Source organism: Rhamphochromis sp. 'chilingali' (assembly GCF_963969265.1).
Source record: "Rhamphochromis sp. 'chilingali' genome assembly, chromosome: 2".
NCBI lineage: Eukaryota > Metazoa > Chordata > Actinopteri > Cichliformes > Cichlidae > Rhamphochromis > Rhamphochromis sp. 'chilingali'.
Genome location: NC_137930.1, coordinates 50,232,971 through 50,254,399, shown reverse-complemented (window position 1 = coordinate 50,254,399; position 21,429 = coordinate 50,232,971). Strand labels below are relative to the sequence as shown.

Below are 21,429 nucleotides of genomic sequence, written 5' to 3'. Positions count from 1 at the left end.
TTATTGTTAACATTAATATTATTTTGAATGCTCCTCATGAGGACCTCTGTAACACTTAATGGAAGAGCACCAAGCAGTTACACACCTCAAAACAAAACATGCACTCAGCACTTGCCTCGGTCCACTCATACTAAATGAAGCATATTAGGTAACAGACTGGGAGTGTGCAATAGGGTCAAACAGTGCTTGCAAATTCTTAAGGTTCTCGGTTAAAAAAAAAAAAATAAATAAATAAATCACTTTGATCAGAATAACTGGATAATGGCACACTTTTGTCTTTAGTAGACCAGAAGAAGTGGTTGAGCGGATCTCATTGCTCTTGTCACGTGATGGTTAGTGTCTGTGTGTGTCTGTGTGCGTGTGTGTGGGGGGTATCAGTTCCTCTGGGTTTCACTGCCCTGACTCACTTAAACAGTGTCAGCACAAACTGAATGCCCTCTAGCGTCACTAAACTGACTGGAACAGAGTAAAAATGATGTGAAGGGAAATGAAGATGATAAAATTCACCACAGACGTTCTCTAGAGGATCTCATAGATCCTCTAATAATGATTATAGATCCAAATGGTGATGTGGTAGAAGAGTGGAAACAAACAAACAAAGAAAATAAAAACCCTACACTTTTCCTATACCTAGGACATTACTGCATTATTGCTGAGCAAGAGCAGGAAGTAGTAAGGAAGGGGAGGGAAAAGGCAAGGGGGGGGGGGAGGAGAACCGACAACAAGCCTAACATGCCAGGGCAGGCTGCACCTAACAACACAGTAAAGATAAGGCAGCTCAAAATTTTTTTAATTACATTTCAAAAAAGAAAAGAAAAAGAACACACTCCATGAGCTCATGAGGAATAACTAAATCAAATACAGGAGCACACTGGATGGAGTCTCACATGTGTGAAGACATCTTTCTTAAACTGTAATTAAACTGTATTTCCTCATCAGTCACCATGAACAGTGCATTTAAAGTAAAAGTGAAGTGCAAAACAGCAGCATGGAAGCAGATTGTCATCTTTTCCTGCATGAGTGTATAAAGTTCATTTGGAAAACAGCTGCTTTTTGCCAATTTCCAACTTCCCTTTCTATAATTAGCATGTAAGATGTCTCTACAGATCCATAACTGGACTCTACATGAAACAGACCAGTGGAAAACCCACAGAAAGCTGACACACACAAAAACAATAACTTAAAAGAGAAGAGCGACCCAAAGGCAGACTGGACCTGTCTCAAATAGACTGCACGATGTCCAGTGAACCAAAATAGAAAAACAGAGCGATACTTTGGACTTTGGTCCCAATGTAGTTATTGTGTTTACTAGACACAAGCTAGAAATGGTTAAGAAGCTGAAATCTTTCCTCCTTACAGCCTAGCTGTTTTTACACGAAGAGCACAGACTTTCATTACCTTTCAACAAACATTGTTTGTCACCCTCAGCTTCCCCCCCCCCCCCAAAAAAAAACAAAAAAAAAAAAAAAAAAAAACACAAAACAAACAACAACCACAACAACAATTAAATAAATAAAATAAGCCATCCCACTACTTACCGGATGAAAAACCGCCACATGGTCCAGATAAGTATGAGGAGGATTCCTAAAAACCAGCACTGAATGATAAGAGAAGGAATGGGCAGCATGATGGTGTGGGGGTCATACTTGACCACTATTAGGAACTCCGTTACTGTGATTGCTGATACCAGCCACGCCTGCTGGCCGAGCTTCTTGTGGAACTTCCTGTTAGGAAAATGAAACAATGTTATTATGGAAAAATTATTCAATAGGGAGGATACATTTACTTTTTTAGGTTTATTTTTAATATTTACTGGTTACATGTATGCCTGTGATGTAACACTGTAACGCACAGCACTCTATCACTACCCATGCATGTGAATAGTCAACAGTTAAATGATACTTCCATTTCTAGTCTACCAGAAATACTACAGTCTGAGTAATTATACGAATTTTGTTAGTGGACAACACTGGTTAAACAGAACTAGTACAGTACTGCAGTACTTAGCTATAGCAAATGAATGGATGTATGTAGGCTGTTCTACAATGAACTGGAATGCAATCAGAGTAATTCCCAACAACATTCTGCACAGCAGCTGTGACGACGTTAACCTGCAAGTAAAGAAGTCCACTAATGCTAGTCATACTTGGCAAACTAATCTGACACTGTGCGTGAGCGCCACACATTTCCCTTCATTTGGTATTTAAACAGTTAAAAATGGCTTTTATATACATATGGAATACATGGACATATTTAATTGAGTTTATTTTTAATGAGACTATAATCCCTCAGGTTTAATCAGTTAATCACTAGAAATATCTTCCAACACTAACCCAACACTGGAAAAATAGCAGAAAACGAAACATTTCTGTCTGTTTCTGTTACTAGTAACCATATTCTTATCAATGCACATGTTTGCTCATGGCTGGTATGTATGAATGGTGTTCTTACTAAATAATTTTGCTGTGTATAGTATACAGAAGACTCACACATTTCTTCACTGCTGTGCTTATCTAGTTTTCTGATTTCAATTTGCACTACGATAACCAGTTTAAAACTCAAGAGCAAACACTTGACTAAACTGAATCAGTGCTGAATGTCAACAAGTTCTTTATTCGGTGTGTATAAAACACATACAGTCTTTTATTATACACCCGGTCAAACTGTCCAACTCCCAAAAGAAAAGCTGCACATTGCTACTCACGGGTCATCCATGAAGTCGTAGATCTCCCTCATGGCTACGCCCCCCACGTTGACAAAAAAGACAAGACGAAGCAGCACCAAGTAGTGTTCAGGAGGCATCCACAACACAAATTTCAGGTAGAAGGTGTTCAGCTCTGCCAACAGAAACTGGCGAGATAGGAGATAAAATATCTAATTTAGAAGCACCAAGAACACAAAAACAACACAGAAAAGAAAAAGTTACAACAATCAGTCCATGTTGGGCACGTCTTTCTTTTCCATTAGCTAACAAGAACTAGTCTTTTACATTTCGTGAACTAATTCAGGTGTCAGACAGGGAACCAAAAACAGAAATAGGGCCCAACATAACTACGCCCATATTTGATGAATTACAAATCTGATCTTTTTTCCTCTCTCCTCGATTCATGAAACACATTTCCTATGCGTCTGTTATGTGCAGTTATTTGAGTCCTTTCTAAGACGACAGGATAGTGCTGTTTAAGCTTAATGTTGATCGATTGTCACAAGTTGTGGATTTGATGTTTATGCTCCACCCGCCTCTGCTCACATCAGGTGGTTGTCATGTTTTCAGCGTTACAATGTGTTGCTAACAGGGAAGTAGCAGAGTGGCATCTGGCGGACAAACTAAGCAACGCCAACATTCAAACCATGGTTGAAGGGTGTTTCTATGATCTCTTCTTTTACTCTATCCAGTTTATCAATAGTCACAAATCCAGATAGAGATATATCAGCAATATATTAATCAATATAGTGGTTAGGCCAGTCCATGAACATGTATTATCTATATATCAGAGTCTAAATACATTACGCTTTCTGTGCATTGTTATTGCATGGTGATGTCATCATTTTCTGCAGTGAGACAAATGCTTTCCCTTCATGTTAGCATTTCTTACCATAAAGATGATGCCTAACACAGCAAGCCAGCGGCGAAGGTTTGAAGCAGGCTTCCACTCAAACTTGACCCAGCTGTAAGGTGTGAACTGGAATGCTATACGCTTTATCTTCCCCCTGCCAAGTACAGACAGAGATATCATTAAATATAAACAAATACAGAAGCCCAACATAAAATGTTTGCAAAGAAATGTCTTTCATAAAGTCATACTTGTATGTAGGAATGTTCCAGAGGCCCTGCCACTGATACGGTTTCATTGACAACCAGGCCAGGGTCTTCATGCCACAGTAGATCCCCAAACCATTGCACACCAACACATCCATGATCCACTAGATGGAGAAACAATTCAAAAAAAGGGTAAGTGAGGTGCAGTAATCCTCCAAACCAACTATCACACACCTCTCCTCCACCTTGAATATAATTTACATTTACTATAACTAAGGTTTTTTTGTGTGTAACAAGTAGCAACAGCAACCGCAGTATTTATCTTTACAGTCGTGATTATAATTACATAATACCTATACCGTCTGTTTATATTTGGAGTTTTTCCTGTTGCTTTCCAGCAGTGCTCACTTGGCTTTACCAGCTACCCCTTCTGTTAATTAGACCACTTTGTTAGTTGCTGGTATGAAGTTCTTATCATGCAAACAAATGAGCACTTTGTTGCCATTACAAATATCACTAGCAAAATAATCACTCGCATGCTTCCACTTTCTGTGCTTTTACTTATCAATGTGCTGACGAGCAAGAGATCTGTGAACCTCCCAACTTAACACATGATGAATATAATGTGTTCTGCAAAATGTCCGTAAAACCCTTTAATTTTACTTTTAAATTTACAATGCAATCCTTGTTTTGAACATTTTATCTATTCACACTTTGGTTCAAAGAAACTTCTTGTCTAATATGGACACATTTAAAAAGTATGTCTACATTAGGCAGGATTATATCTGCAGTAAACACTGTTACACTTTAAAGAGAAGACATCTTGATCTTACCATTTGTGCCTTATTACAAAAGACTCACTCAGAAAACTAGACAAAAAAACAACCAAAATAACCTCAACGTGTGTCACACAGTATTTTGTAATTAGAAGAAAACAGCACAAATGTACGTACATGGTCCCACCAGCACTCCGAGAAATTAGGCAACTGGTGCTCCAGGCTATACTCCAAGAACTCAAACATGACACTGATTATCATACACATCCACCAATCCCGGATCATTAGAGTCTGGAGGGAAATAGTGTGAGAGAAGGTCAGCAAGATAACAGACAAACAATAAAAAAGGTGCAACTTTATTTGTCAATAAATGATCACACGAGAATGGGAATGACCTCACTTGGCACTTATTGACTAGGTGCTCTGTAATCATTGCAAAGTCAAACCATTTAAATCTGTGATGTGTACATAACAGCGAGGACAGCACGCTCAACTGCTTTTATGAAACATGTCAGACAGCTAATTCCAAACCTACCTTGATATACCATCCGAGAAAGTGAGCTGGCACGAAGCCATCCATCTTGTCCTGCAGAGACAAATGATGTTTAACAGCAAGCCCAACTACAATTTTGCCCCTAAATCTTACACGTGAAAAGCCCTTTCATTAAACCGTTGATCGTGTTTAATGATCGTGTTATTGCATTTCTAAAGTTGGGTGCCAACAAATACCCTCTCAGCCTTTTACGACTGAGGGGTAAAAATAACTTTTTTGTTTTTAGGGTCAACTGGAAAGAAAAACAGATGTGAAAATGAGAAAGGGAGATCAGAAATCAAATGTGACATAATCAGATGCAAACTATAAAGTGACATTTAGAATATGCAAATATATCATTCCCAGAAAGCCTATATGTTGTCAATACAAACAATTATTAATCACTCCAAGCCTGTATATTGACTGCTCTCCATTTATCTACACATAAATACAATGCACTGTAAGAAACTGCACACAACTGCTCCTTCAGTGTTTTATATCCCAGCAGCCACATGTAGGCACCAGAACCCTGATCTTGATAACCATGCAGCCACTGATTTGTGAAATTCCACATCTGAGTGCAGTGCCAACCATCCACCATATTTACTGCAAAGTAGCCCATTTAACAGGGAGATGTGTTGCATTACACTGGTAGCGGATTATGATAAGCATCCTATGGTTTCTAACTTTCCATTAAAACACAGATCTGTGACTGTGTGCATTTCTTAACATTTTCAAACTGCATTTCAGTTCATTGAGCACTGTTTTAAGTTTCACTGCTCCACTGATATAACCCAAAACAGCAAGCGAGCTTGGAGACACACACAGCCTGTGCTCTAATAAGTCCTGCTGCTTTCTATTTGTGCTCGGACAGTTAAAATAAGACCATCTGTGTTCAAATAAAGCATCGCATCTAGTTCACACTGGAAACAGGAAGAAATGAGCACAGAGAGTACTGGGTCACTGAACAGGACAAAGCCTCTTTTGGGCATCACGAAGCACAAATAAAATGCAATTAAACACACAGTTCTACCCTTACTATTTGGATCATATTATTTCTGCTTAGTAACCCAACACATTTTTATGTATTAAAAATTCCTACAACCAAAGTAAAGTTTATTGATAAATATGTGGCTTTAATTTGACATTTTAAAAAGTCTATTCACAGAAATGGGGTTTTAGAGGCCAAAATCAGACTATTAGTAGAGGTGGGCTCTGGGTCATGGCAGCAGACAGAGGAAGGCCTGGTTCTATTGATGGACTGTAATCTGCCCCAGACTCAAGCTGCTGCACACCTCCACAGTAACTGTATTCTTGTGTGTGTTTGAGAATGAAAGAGAGATAAAGCAGAAGAAAAAGAGATAAGAGAAGTTTTACAAAAGGCCATATTTCTTTTCTGTATCTGAGCCACTTCCTTATAGCAATAATTGAGGACAATATGCACAAAATTATAAATGCATGACTGGTCAAGAAATTTTACTTTTAGGAAGGCGGCCTGTTTCTTACTCAGTTTTTTTTTTTAACGGCATAATACTATCAAAAATTCAAGTCTTACAAACATTCCTACCTGCAAAGATACACAGGAGAGAAAAGTAACATAAAAAGCAAAAAAATTCATTCTCTCACCCAGATGTTGTGGAAAGGGTCTGTAGTGTTTCCAGGGTCATAAATGAGGCAGTTTCCCCCATAATCACGCTCAGGGAGAGGAACCCCCAATTTGGGGTCAATGTACTTCATGAACTGTCGTCCATCGTGCACCGTCTGGATAAAGGAGGATAAGAATAAGAGCAAGCACCACCAGAACTTACATTTCTACACAGGCTACATCAGATGGTGTCCTCCTTCAGTTAACGGCAGATTTCTGTGGCATAAAAGTAAAATTTTATTGCTTTTTACCTAGCAACAACTTAAAATGATCCTTTTACAAACAGGAAGTAGATGGTTAAATATAAACCCCCCCCCCCTTTATTCTTCTTCTTTTACAGTGTCCAGGGCTGTCTGAAGGGCCTGGCTCAGTGACAATTTAATTAAATTGGGAGAGGGAAAAGAGACTTCCAGGGATCACAGCAGAAAAAGCACCAGAGACTGGAACAGACATATCATAGTGGGAGAGGGGGGGGGGGGGGGGGGGGAGCCCGATATTTTGCCCAGGCTTGACTACACTTTTAAGAAGTACTTATGGACTCCATCTGGCCTTCTTTTTGGAGACCACGATTATAATTAAATGTCAAAGCAAACGTCCAGAAAACCCATGTCATAAAAATCACTGAGTAGAAATCTCAAAAAGAGAAGTTTGATGTGGGAGGGAAAATTGTCATGTGATTGTGTACAGAGTTCCCATGAGTTAAGAATTTGCATTGCACGTGTTGATCTGACATGTTTTAGCCTTTCCAGGAAGCAAAATTCTCACCACACCAACCTGAAACAGGATGAAGATGAGGAACAGTTCATAGACGACAGTGACGCAGAGCCAGAAACGCCAGTAAGCTAGAGCGAGAGAGAGAAATCAGTTACACTGAATACAAACTAAATTAGTACTATGTTTTTTAAACACAATGAAAAAACAAATAATAAAAACGTTACATGACAATTTCCTATTTGTGCTGAACATTCCACGTTCCAAATCTAACTACTTCTATTCCCTGCAGTTATGAACATTTGACACTCAGTCCAGACTAATATTTTACTGCCCAGTTACGTAACTTCAACGTTGCTGCCCCAAGTTTGACATTTAGTTCCCACTAGTTTTCCAACAAAAACCACCATAAACAAACGTATAATGTGGGTTTTGGTTAAAGACATTTAAAAAGAGCACCTGACGACACACAGAAATGAGCTGCTAGGGGTCCTGGTTAGAATCAGAATCAGAATACTTTATTGATCCCTGGGGGAAATTATTTTTTGTTACAGTGCTCCATTTTAAACCAACATTAAGACAAGACAGACAATACGCTAACTAAGAATAGTACAATATATACATATATATACATACATACATACATACATACATAAGTCACTTATAAATAAATATTTGGAAAAGAAACATGTGTAGTTGTAGCAGCAAACAGTGTGTTAAGTGGATGCGTTGTACATGGGATGGGTATTGATAAGATTTTCACAATTCGGATTCCATTTTCGATTCTGTTTAACGATTCGATTCTTTATCGATTCTTTTTAAAAAAGGAGAACACACAGGTCGAGTAGCTTAGAACTTTGTTTTATATCTTCTCTTTGAACAAGATAGAAATTTAGGAGTAACATGGCCTTACAAACCCAACAGTAGGGATGGGTATCGTTTAGGTTTTATCCGATACCGGTGCCAAACCGGTACTTTTGAAACGGTGCCGGTGCTCAAACGGTGCTCAAACCGGTGCTTAAAGAATGGAGAACACAAAATTGGTCCAAAAACCTCTCATGTTCAGCTGTTTTTTGTAAAAAGATAACAATGTTAGCCTTTTCTGCAGCTATGGGGCATATATGGTATCATTCTTGGCTGGAAGCAGTGCTTAAACAATGGAAAAAAAAAACAAAAACAAAAAAAAACAAACTTTGTCCTAAACCTCTCATGTTTAACTGTTTTCCACTTTTTCTTTGGTCATTTTAGCCTTTTTGGCCAGGGTGAAGGGAGTATCTGCCATCAAACAAGAAGACAGCCGCATGTAGCTATGACTATGTTTTAATAGTTCACCTTACATGCATTAATGTAATAACGTGGTTAGCCTACTCAACGTAAATTACACACGAACAACATTAAGCTACTCACGCAGAGAAGAACGGCTGCTGCTGCCATCATCATCCGTCATCATTTCTGCTACACTGGCAGGGCTAGGGGCCAGGACTCTACTCTTCATGTTTTTGGGGGATGTTGCATAACAGGCAACCCACCCGCAGTAGATGCGCTCGGTGTGAGGTCTCACAGCAAGCTATCAAATACAGCGCATTTCTCGGCTTTAAAAACAAAAAAACAAAACAAAACAAAAACGCTATGCGTCGCCAGGTGTTTCATCGGATTTGAGGTGTTACCTCCTTTGCACAGTATCACCTTAAAGCACTTGTTGCAGGCTGCTGAGTTTGCATATTTTGCTGTGAAGTACAGCCAGACTTTTGACCGCTTCGCCTTGGGCATTTTTAATCTGTAGCTCTGCTCTAAAAGAACGTACGTACCTGGCCCCGCCTACTATCCTCGGAAACGTAAAATGATTGGCTAGAATCTAAAGTGTATCACAGCTCAGGAAAAAAAAGCACCGAAATAAAGCACCGAAATGTGCGCTGCTTTTCGGTCTGGTTACTACCGTTTATGTCAGAACCGGTGCCATGATGGCACCGGATACCGGTACCCATCCCTACCCAACAGTGAGATCTTATGAGATCCACAGCCCACGGCTCTTCAATGGGGTGTCACAGAGTCCCCGGGGAAAAAAATTGTAAATGTAAAATAATAAAATAAACATTCTTCTGTAGCAATAACAAAGTATAACATAAATTATTCTGTAGCAATTGCACAAGAATATCCAGTAATGTCCCTGCCTACAATTAAACACATTCACTACTGAAAATCGGGGCATCTGCTGTGGCAAGCCTTTGACCACAAACTTAGTCACTGCTCGGTGACATTTATCTATCCTGGCCTGAAAGGAGACGCTACCGGTAGACTGCAGCGAGAACTGCCAGCATCTGAGCCAGCCAGACTCTGTCTCTCTCATCATGGTCACCTAAATGCACAGTAATGGCAGGTTTTGTAATAAGCCAGATCGCGCTAACATAATATGCACTGTTAGTTGATTATTTACCTGCCACATTAACGGGAGAGGACGTGCTGCTGGGTTGAGATTCACGAGTCCGGAGCTGAATTAAAAACACGACATTCATTTAAGGTCATCGTGTGTTTTGTGAGCAAATGCTTTTGCATATTCGTAGTGTTTCCTCCCTTAAATGAAATATCTACTTTGCAAGTATTGAAAGTTGCCCTGTTGTCATCCGTTCTCATAAAGTATAACCAAACTTTTGAGCGTTTGAGCCGCCGTGTTTCCTGCCAGGTAAATGACGCTCCGCAACGTGGTGACGTCATTCGGGGCGACTGGAATCGATAAGGGAATCGTTTGCAAAAATGGCAAACAATTCCAAGGAATTGAAACAGTGGGAACTGGTTCTCAACAAGAACCGGTTTTCGATACCCATCCCTAGTCCTGGTATTTGGTTCAACCCCAAATCATTAGCTCATTTCCACTAATAAACATCTGCCTGAATTACCTCAGTATACACATAATGTCATAATGTGTTTCTGAAGATTTAAGACAGAGATACTGATTTTCATTAAGAAATAAAACATCAAGTAAAAGGACTGATATATACTGTGGTAAACACCAATCTCAGTCCTAAAGTCCCACATGAGGAGTGCTTTTATTTCAACTGCTATTGAGCTGAATTATAGTGGTGATTCACATTCACAAGCTCAGTTTCCTTTGACACACCCAGCCCGTGATTCAGCAGGAGCTACAGGTTTTAAATCTGAAGGAGGAAAAAAACAAAAAAACAAAAAACCCTACTGGGTCTTTTCCCATGATGGTATTCTATGGAGAGCCAACTGTAATGTGAATAACACCAGAACCTACCCTGCTGGATTAACAAGCAAAAGACTGAAGCAATTGCATACACACACAACCACATCCCTCGAACAGCCCACAAAGGTGCGAGTAATGCAGTCAAATACTCGCTCGACCACTTCACGCCTACCTACAACCGACAGTATTGAGCATGTCGCTGCATCTGCCTTCCACGCCCTGTTTTCCCTCCTTCCTTCCTCCCTTTCCCGCTGGAGTTAGCTGTTGTGTGTGTGTTGTGCGGGAGATGTTAAGTGTTTTCTGCATGAAAGCTCTGTTTAAAAAGCTGTGAGTGCTCTTATTTAAATAGTAGCACCTTTTACAAACTGCATCAGATTTAAAGAAGGAAAAGATTCTGTTAGGATGCAAGTTTACAAAAGCATTAGAGCAGAAATCCAACTGCCACAGCTTACGTGCTGCAGTCAGGCACGTAGATTTTTCTACGTGAGCAACAGGTTTTAGTACAAGCATAATCAATTGCTTTTCACATGTCCTACAACAGCTCTGCATTTCAGTGTCATATAATGCAGACAAGTAACAGATTGTGCTTTCTCTCCCTTTTCCCATGCATATGCCCTGAAAACCCTGCATCTGTATTGTAATGAAATGTCATCTCTTTCCATCCTCTCCCGCTTGGATGACAAGATCAAAGATGTTTCATATAAATTCGATTGCATGGCACAAGCAAAAGCCTCTTTGTGGAGACCTTACCAACAGTTTGATTACATTAAAAGGTAAAAAAAAAAAACTGTATCAGATGTGAGCTTGTCACAAACTGCCATTTTCAGTGGTCACTGACTAATGCCACTGCAATGCCTAAAGCACTGTTTATTTACTAGAACCATACAGCCCATTATAAATTAGTCACTGAGCTTTAAAGCCTCATAAAAATGAATGATTTGGGATCGTCCGTACTGTCTGCAAACTCATTTAAATTGATGACTGTCTTCAATCAGCTGCTGATTCTAACCAGGATGTGTATTTTCCATTAGGAGGATGAGAATGTTATTACTACCGACTGAACTGCTGACGCAACTGTCAGCTGCTTTTAATGCAAACATATTTTTTATATAATCAGTTTTCACAATCCCCTTTTAACCTTTGTTTTAAAGCATTTCAATCATTTCACTTATCTGGAAGCTTTAAGAGGCAAAACAAATGTCAAACTGGCATATCCTGGATGTTGTCCAGTATTTAATGAAAGGTAATAAAACAGACCAGGGTTCAATAAAAAGAGCACTACATGGCTTTAATATGAACTTTGACTTGCATTTCCAAGTGCCAACTTTGTTAACTTATGCTATATTCTCAATATAAAAAGAGATCCGACATGAATTACTTTAACCTGGTGATAAATGTGCTTTTCATACCTGGATGCGGTCTGGTGAAAGGTCCATCTTTGGCCTGTGTCACTCCAAAACAGAGGAACACCAGGATGCTGGCCACAATACCCCTAGAGGACACACATTTGGGAATTCATTGGAATCACAAAGACTTCTGTATCAATTCCTCATACATGTTCTTACTGAACCACCAACAAACAAACAGCCTATTTTCATGTCTTTACACTAGGAAAAAAGTGAACCTCTATGCGAACTACTTCTCCAAAAACCTGGAATCCAACATTCAAATTACAGATATCAGACTGGAATGTGGGTAAATAGAAAAAACTGTTTGTCCTGTGTAACAAAAAGGGTCCAGCTCTGTGTCTGAAGGAAAAACAAAAGGATAGTAAGTGTTTACCCAAAACAAATTAGTATGTGAGAAAAATTAAATCTTGTCCTTAACCCAATTGAGATGTCAGGCAATGCCTTAAATAGGCTTTTTAAAGCAATCAGAAATATTGATGAACTCACAGCATTGTAGGAAGAATGGCCTACAATTCCACCACATCACTGTTCAAGTCTCAGAAGTAGCTACAGGACACATCTAAGGGCGATGGCTCAACATGTTCACCCAGCGTGTTCAATAAAGACATGAAGTTCACCTGTTTGTGTTTATTAGCTCAGTCAAATTGTGTTTGTCCATTACTGTAACTTCAATTAAAATCAGTATGCATTTCAAAGAGGCCGGAAGGCTTTTATTACAGCTACACATACAAGTCTCAGCATTTCAACCCCGTAAACCTTTAAGATCTGTGATGTCAGATCAATCAGACAAGGCATGAATGGGAGCATAATGGCTTGGAGAATTAATAATTAAATAACTTGAATCTGGAGGTCTGGTCTACTGCTTCTATTTCAATATTACAACTTCATTTGTGTTTATTAAGAACCAGCTAAGACCAGCCAAGTTGAGCTTAAGTTGCTGTTGATTTAAGCTCTGAAAACCGGATGACCAGACGAGGACCCTGTCCTGACCTTACAAGTAAACAGAGCAGGCTTAAAAGACTGAGCATACAATGGGATTACAGTGCGTGCTAGCCAACAAGCGTAGGAGCATGAGCATGTGAGATTTAGGGATCAATTTCTTCGCTGTTTGAGTCTGGAATCAAATGAATGTGTGTTCAAAGAATACAACACACAAAGTGAAGTTGTGTGTGAACTAGTGAGAGTGGTCCCGGATTGCAGGGTTGACTGGGAGTTGAGGAGTAACCAAGCAGTGCCTGAGAGTGAGCTCCGCTTCCAGGGTGAAGCTCTTAGGGTATTTATCCCAAGGAGCCAGACTACGCTGATGGCAGCAAATCCTGTTAAGGAGCATCCACACAAATGCAACCTACAAATCACCCCATCTGTCGCAAACACACATCACTGATAGAGCCTGTTTTATGCCTGACCTTCTCAATACACCTAAGTACAAAGTAAGAACAACTAACTATAACCCTGCTTTGTGTCACAGATTTTTAGCTGTAACACACGTAAATGGGAGTTTTAAGCCACATGCAAACTTGCCTTGACTAAATCTCCCTGTTTGAAATACAAGAAGCTATAACAAACACTATCAGGGACAGGTCTGATCATTTCCATATTTATTCAGCAGCATGGCAACAGCTCCAAAAAAAAAAAAAACTTTAGCCACAAGAAAAACAAGTTCTGCAACAGCTTATGTATTCCCATAGGAACACTGCTTTAGTGCACCTCCTACTCCTACCTGCCTTTTCCTACCAGGAAGCACAAAGTAGCTGGCACAACTTCCAGCAGTCGCTCTGCAACTTTCTGTAGTTTGCAGTAATAAAAGAAACTGAAATAATTTGGCATTTATCCAAGTCTCTGTGGTTTAATAAACGTGATAAAGTTGGATGTATATTTCTCTCCAAAGTTTAAATAAAACCCATTAAATCTACTTGCTAAATGCTCAACTCGTATTTATAGTGTTCTTTTCATGGCCATGACTGTTTTATACATGGCCTTGTAAGCTCAAGGTGAGTGTGACTGTAAAGGCTAGTGACTCATCTCAAATGGTGACTTTTGCTCCTTGCCCATGTTTATAGGAAATAAGTGGTTTATTCCAAATGTTGTTTAAAAAAAAAAAAAAAAAAAAAAAAAAAAAATCAGAGTAGCTACTGGTTGGTTGGTTGCATTGCGGCGTTACCCCCACATTTAGATTTGATCTATTCTCCAAGTGTGTCGTGACAAAAAAACTGAGCAATAAAATGTGCTGTTCCTCACGAAGCAGATGAACTCAAACCTCAGCAGTCTGCACCTGCTGCTGTTCCAGTTAGACTGTCTGACTCGTAGCCCATCTCCAGAACAGAAGAAGAGCTGCTGCTGCCAGTTGCAGTCTATAACGGTGGAGATAAAAGTATGTAAGAGATGCCCTCTGCAGAAGCAGCAGAATGACATGGAGGATGACCACAATAGCAACTTAGTTCAAGACCCAGCCAGAAGGGAAAACACAAGGTAGGAAGGGCTGTAGCTAGCTGGTTAGCTGGAACTGAATTTCCAAGACTTTCAGCGAGTAAAGCTTAAATGAGTTGTTAAATATACAATGGGCCGACACAATGGTAAAGTTCCATATAATATCCCGCATTATATGGAACTTCACTTTGGAGATGGTACTAGGTCCAAATAATCAGGAGACTTGGTTTTGCAGAACATCACCTTGACATTGCCTTGTGGCACGGCCCTATCCAGATCAGTCAATTGTGCCATGAAGACACCAACAGACCGCTGTAGCACGATCCATTATTGGCATCTGATTAGCAGCATCCGGCGTTCCAGAAACTCAAAACAAGATTCAGTAGCAGAATAAGCTGTCTGGGATTGGCAGAGAAGATTGGCATGTTTTATTTCCATGGTCACAACCTGCATATTTAACTCAGCTGCTCAACCCACAAATGCTTGTTGCTTCAAATTGTGGCACCATTTAAGGGGAAACAAACAGTATAAGATGCATTGTCAGCAAACATTGTTACAACAAAATGACCAAACACAAATTTCCTAATGCTAGTTACCAATAAAATAATCTCTCTCTCTCTCCCTCTCTCTCTACATAAACTGGTGCAAAAATGATATCATGAAGCTTCAGTTTAAAAGCCTCCTGGGGTTAAAGTAGATTTTTGGGTGCCTGAGTTTTGGAGTGTTTTGGCTTTGGTGACACTGAGGAAAGGAGAAATGCAACCTACTGACCTTTTAGTGTTGTAGGCCGTGTCCTGAGGAGTCTCCTCCAACAGCGTGACGTAGACCAGAGCGCAGGTCAGAATGAACAGCACTGTGACAGTATGGGCTCGCCTGCAGTGAAAGTGGGGGAAAGGACAGAGAGAAGGACGAGAGTACCATTTGTAGAACAGGAAAGTCAAATACCAGTCAGCACAGGACATAAAAACACAAAACAAAAAAACCCCCACAACAACAACCAAAAAAACCCTAGATAGGCTGATGTTGTCTGACATCACCATGAGACAACGTTAAGCAACACTGAGATAACACTACAACACTGGAACGGTCTAAACAAATCTGAACGTAAATCTGCTCGTTGCTAAAAACATCTTTGTTGCCTCCAAATATCAAAAGGCATATATAGGGGTAAATCAAGGACAAAATAGGAGATGAAATCTGTTGGGAAACTGAGTTGCTACAGCTAAAAATAGTTACAAAGTTTGTGATAAGCTTCAGTTCAAACCTTTCTTTAACTTGAAGTCAAAAATAGCTTTTGCATCAAATGTCTTGTGCCTGACAGTGGATGGAAAAGCTTTATATCAGGTCTGTTTAAACAACAGAATTTGTATGCTCTGGCAGACAAGGTGAGCTGGAGTTTGATAGCCATGTTGTTGGCTACAGGCCCAAGCTGTATCTTCCATCACCCCATGTCAGCAAACATACTTTGGCCTCTGTGGTGTGACATTCTAGTTGTTTAGATATACGTCCACGCAACCTGAGGTATTTACCTCAGCTGACAGGGCAAAGTTTTACGATAATGTCAGGGTCAAGAGAATACACGCTATATAATGGGAGATTTCTCGATTAGAAATAGACAAAAGGACCTGAATGGTATTTGGAATGCTGACAAGTGCATAACAGTTGATAAGTTCTAGAAAGACAAATGGGGTGACTGCTGAGAACAGTGGCAGAGTCACCGAGTTTCCTTATCACTCCTGGAATGTTGACGCTGATCAGGCTGCAGGTGGACTGAGCCAGTATTCATTAGGGAGGAGGGATTTCTGGGAATAAAGCTAATCCAGATATCTTTAAAACTCATTTTGTCTGTTGGTTAAAACCCCAAAGTAATGGGTTATATACCCTGACACCAAGTAGCATCCAAACATGCAACATGTAGGTGAACTGTTAAGCTTAAGTAAATAGAAAACAATCAACACAATCAACACTGGTGTCGACCTGTTTACATGACAGTGTGTACCAATGACTGATCTGAGTGTTACTCGTACTAGTTACAAAGCACTTACAGGAAACATTTGTATGATACCTTTTTTGTTACTTAACCATTATGTGAATACCTAAATATCTGTAATAAGCTAAGACAAAACCGTGTGACAACCGTGTGACAACCAAATGTCAATCATAACACATCGTGGCTCAAGAGTTGGGAGTTCGCCTTGTAATCGGAAGGTTGCCGGTTCGAGCCCCGGCTTGGACAGTCTCGGTCGTTGTGTCCTTGGGCAAGACACTTCACCCGTTGCCTACTGGTGGTGGTCAGAGGGCCCGGTGGCGCCAGTGTCCGGCAGCCTCGCCTCTGTCAGTGCGCCCCAGGGTGGCTGTGGCTACAATGTAGCTTGCCATCACCAGTGTGTGAATGTGTGTGTGAATGGGTGGATGACTGGATATGTAAAGCGCTTTGGGGTCCTCAGGGACTAGTAAAGCGCTATACAAATACAGGCCATTTACCATTTACCATCTTACACGACAGATGCCATCACGCCTCAAGGTTTAAACCTGTGGAGAACAATTATAGCAAGTGTATTTTATTCCTGCCAGCCCTCTCATTAATGAAAGGGTCACCAGCTGCAGTAGCCTTAATATTTTGGGGTAAACAGCCAAGCGACATATACTTTATAAATCTATCTAATCTAAAACTACAGAGGCAATGTGCTGCTCTGAGAATTTAGATTAAAAGAAAAAAATAATTAAAGGGTACCTGAAAGTGAGGTATAGCGATTCTGTAAGAAGTTTTTTAAAAATAATAAAGTGCCAACTTTGAGTCACATTTCTTTTGGCTGAAGCTTGATGTGCAAGACAGCACACCAGGTATTGTCAGCCTTTTTCCTGTTCCACCTCCTTATCCAACCTGTTTGGCTGGAGCCACAGGGGGAGGACATGATTTCTCTCTTCGCTGACAACGATACACCACCAAGAGTGGAAAGGTGCAGCGGAAATACTGGTTTTGTGCAACAGAGCAACCAGCTAAGCTTAGAAACAAAGTGCACCTCTAAGCTTGAAGTTAAGATTTTAAAAAAAAAAAAAAAAAACAGAAGAAAAGATTCTGCTTTATGCCAGCCTCATGACTAATCAGAGTCTAGATTTAAGGATGAAATTGGATTAAAATAGCCTTCGACTTTAATGACAAGCAGAGACAAACTAACAATTTAATACAATGCGTCTTCTTGTCAGTTTCATCTAATTAAACATTTGCCGAAACCAGTGTGAACAAAACTGCCATTATTTTGAAATGCCTCAGCACTAAATCAGTTTAAGGGAAAATAAAAGTGGAACGCCAGCACAATCACATTTAATAAGTCCGAGTTCTTTATAAGGCATATTAAAACTTTACCAAAAAAAAAAAAAAAAAAAAAAAAAAAGTTTGCCATTGTCAGTTCCTTCCTGTGCCAGTGATGCAGGCTGAATACCATTTTTAACCAAAAGCTGCTGCCATACAGCTTTCTACTATGAACTCTGAACCCTTGGGAGACAGAGTCCATGTGGTGCCCTACCACCTACACACTTGGAAATACACCAACAACTGCCATCTTTTTCCTAACCTGCTTCATACATGCAGGTTTATCATCTGCAGTCAGCACTTGAAAATGTTCCACAAAAAAGGTTCAATCGTACAAATAACTGCAGAATGTAAATTCAAATGACTCACAGGAAGAACCACTTTCCGTTCTTGTTTTTTTTAATGCGTTCATGTATGTAATACTAGACGGCAAAAATTCAGGATGCAATCAACAACACCCACACACTGTTGTTATGTTGACCCCTAAAGCAAACAGCTAAAAAGCCCTTGTAAAACTCTAAACTTTACAATGCTACGTCGTAAGACTGCATCTGGATGACTGCCGACACATTTAATTGCCACATAAGTGGGTAAAACCTGGTTTAGGTTCAGTCTAATACAGCAACCCTGCCCTCATGTATTTGTCAATATTGTTCTGGACAAGTGACCCTGATTATTAATCCACATAAAAACAAGATTCTTGTATTTTCATAACTGCAACAGACAAAGGTATTTTAGCTCCTGATAACACCTCACTACAGAAATCTGATGCCAAGGCCGTACCACAGTAATGAGAAATTCTCATTAAGGTTCCCACTGGGAGGACCAGTCTCCTCTGCTGTCAATGATATTGGATAGCTTAGCAGATACTTATTCAATCCATATTTTTTTGTACACAAAGCAGAAATGAAAACCGCACAGACACTCAGAGAAGCTTAAATATTCCTCGAGTGACAGGCTGGAAAGCTAACGTAGCTATAAATTAAAAAGGGCTGCAGAAGAGAATGTCACTTTTCCAAACTAGCTGCATAGCATATCATAACGAAACCCGTGTCCTGCAACATGCGTGTGGTATTCCCATTGTGCATGCTTTTTTCTTTTTTAGTTGGCTCATACATACTTTTGTTTACGTAGTGAGAAATAAAACATGCGGTGTTAGGAAAGGCTAATGAAGTATCTGCTCATTTCTACACTTTGCAGGACAGGTATTATACCTGGCACATCTTCAGATCTGTTGTGAATGTCAAAGAATCTCTCAAGTGTCATATCTGAGCCCTGAGTTTGGATGTGCAATGTGAGCATCCATGACAACACTGCAAACCCCACAACACCTCCAGAAGTGACATTTAGTGGATCATGTTTACTGGAATAGTTGCACCAGGATGGAAAAACAACAACAAACATTTCAGTTTGACCTGGCATTTACAGCAAGGTCACATTATCTGCTGTCATTAATGGAGGTCGCTCTGGGCCTGTCTTTCAGTTCACCTTGAAGCACATATTACACCCTGCTGTCAACTAACAAATGTTTCCTCCCCTTCTATCTCTGCAGGAGCCGTGAACTTGCACTGACACCGACACAAACACTCACCAGAAAAAGGTGTTGGTTCCGTCGTCGTAGACTTCGCACTCTGTGTTTCTCCGGTGCAGATTCTCCCTGGAGGTCTGCTTCATCACCTTGGCTTTGATCGCTGTGCTCTGATCCGGACACGCTGGATCCACGGAGCCGTTGTTAACCTGCTCGCCGACGCTCTTGCCCGCAGCCACGCCGCTTTTCTTCGACTCCGGCTTGGTCATGGTTCTCACCGACCAGCCGCCCTGCGCTGCTTTAAAAAAAAACTGATCCCGTGCGCTTTGGTTTATCCCTGAGCTTTCCTCCCGTCTACTGTCATCCGCGTCAGCCCCACCCAAGTGGCTGTCAGCATCCTGTGGTGGTCGGGGAAAATGAACGTTACCAGGGCGACACTTGAAGGGTGGGGAGAATAACCTGAAAATCACGCCCTGCTGCTGAGCTGACCTGCCCGGCACGGACAGCCGCACTCACATGCAGATGAGAAATGCAATTGAGTCAGGTTTGACACCGCCTACTTATTTTAAAGCATTTCTACATAACCTTCAGAGTAACACTTCTATGTGTCAGCAATGGCGACCACTTTCCCACATGCCCACCGGGGAGAGGAGGGGTTGGTGGGTGGGGTATTACACGGTAAACAAAATCACTGTGCCTGCACTTCGATGGGTGCGTAGCGTTGATATAAGGCAGCTTGGTGAACTGCGTTAGCTATTTGTAGCAGTTTGACCTTGCCAGCGAGACTGCGGTGACTGACAAGCTCCTTATCAATTAACCAATCAAGGCAAAACCGTAATTACTTATGCCATTATTGATTAGCTACCTATTCCTTGCCGGGAAAATAATCAAGCTAACATTACTTACCAGCTGAATTTACGGGCTTACTGACCGGAGTCCGAATGTATTTTGCCATTAGAAAAAGCTACATTTGTATAAAAGTAAAAGAACCAGAGGAACAAATGAAGTATACTGGTGTATTGCTGTAGCCCGTCTTTATTGATACTACTAACAGATAAACCGCATCAGCTACCTTACAGTCTACGCGCGTCACGTGGGCATAGCGAAAGCGCCGGTGTGTGGTTGAGCAATCAAGCGGCTTCCGGTTTATTCGTTTCACCAACAAAGTTCTCTACGATGCGATACATTGACGCAATCTTATTTTGAAATACAAATATTTCATTCGGAAGTTAAACTCTCGTTACTTACCGTAAATTTAACACATTGATAGCCTGACCTATTTGGCGGGTTTAGTTAATCCGTTTACATGTAATATTGATAAGTAAATGGTAAGTTTTAGAAATTTCGCAGTAACAGTAAGTTTTAATGCAAGTAACTGCAAAAAACGGCACTGTTAACTTGGTTAGACTATAAAACTATTATTAAAACCGCATTGTTTTGGCTAGTGCTATATATGGGTATTTGGTATGTCGTCATTTCCGCCTAGTTTAAAAGTGACGTTATTTGCATACAGAAATGTTTAAATAATCAGTTAAATATAAATAAACAAAATGGTGTTTGTACTTATTATTTAAAGCAAACTTTTTTTTTAGTTTTGTTTTTCATATGACAAAATGATATGCGTAATTGTTTCAGAGAGCATACAAAATCATTGCCAGATTATTCAGTAAAACTCAACTGCGCTGACTTTCTGATGACGTGAAGCACTACATTCATAAAGTCAGTGAAAAACATAAGAAGCATAAAATGCAAACAACTTTCCACAATTTCCACAAATAGTGTTTATAATACTCACCTCTGACGTTAATAGTCAGTTACTTATTAAACAATATGTTTCCTTTTTTGACCTTCTTGAAATTGCAGGTTTACTATCCGATAGCTCATACTTTTATTGATTATTATTATCATACTTATTATTGCTAAAGGTCCCAATTAAATATTTTGATTTAATTGGGACCTTTAGCGCCTGATACACAAGATCTTGTCTCTACTAATCAATGTGGTGTAAACATACCCGTAGATGGAGCAGTCTGCCAAGATGTTAACATGTGCCTGTACTGTCTGTTCTCTGACAGCTGTTACAGAAACTTTTAAAAGTTTGCCACAGTGAGGTTGGTATAATA

At 40.1% G+C, this 21,429-nt stretch overlaps 1 protein-coding gene across 2 annotated transcripts in view; it reads right to left on the bottom strand.

The window, feature by feature from the left end:
* ptdss2 (phosphatidylserine synthase 2) overlaps positions 1 to 21,429 on the bottom strand; it is a 25,121-nt gene extending 3,692 nt beyond the window's left edge. Inside the window, exons 1-12 of one of the 2 annotated variants that reach the window (XM_080874602.1) lie at positions 21,321 to 21,429; positions 19,370 to 19,704; positions 15,237 to 15,338; positions 12,039 to 12,121; positions 7,488 to 7,555; positions 6,695 to 6,829; positions 5,072 to 5,122; positions 4,714 to 4,827; positions 3,806 to 3,924; positions 3,597 to 3,711; positions 2,705 to 2,850; positions 1,539 to 1,724 (exon numbers count right to left, since the gene is read on the bottom strand). In XM_080874602.1, coding sequence (XP_080730728.1) covers positions 1,539 to 1,724; positions 2,705 to 2,850; positions 3,597 to 3,711; positions 3,806 to 3,924; positions 4,714 to 4,827; positions 5,072 to 5,122; positions 6,695 to 6,829; positions 7,488 to 7,555; positions 12,039 to 12,121; positions 15,237 to 15,338; positions 19,370 to 19,575 — 1,325 coding nt within the window. In that variant the 5' untranslated portion in view covers positions 19,576 to 19,704; positions 21,321 to 21,429. Of the gene's footprint in view, positions 1 to 1,538; positions 1,725 to 2,704; positions 2,851 to 3,596; positions 3,712 to 3,805; positions 3,925 to 4,713; positions 4,828 to 5,071; positions 5,123 to 6,694; positions 6,830 to 7,487; positions 7,556 to 12,038; positions 12,122 to 15,236; positions 15,339 to 19,369; positions 19,705 to 20,212; positions 20,405 to 21,320 lie in introns of those variants that run through there. The other variant, XM_080874601.1, reaches the window with a different exon arrangement.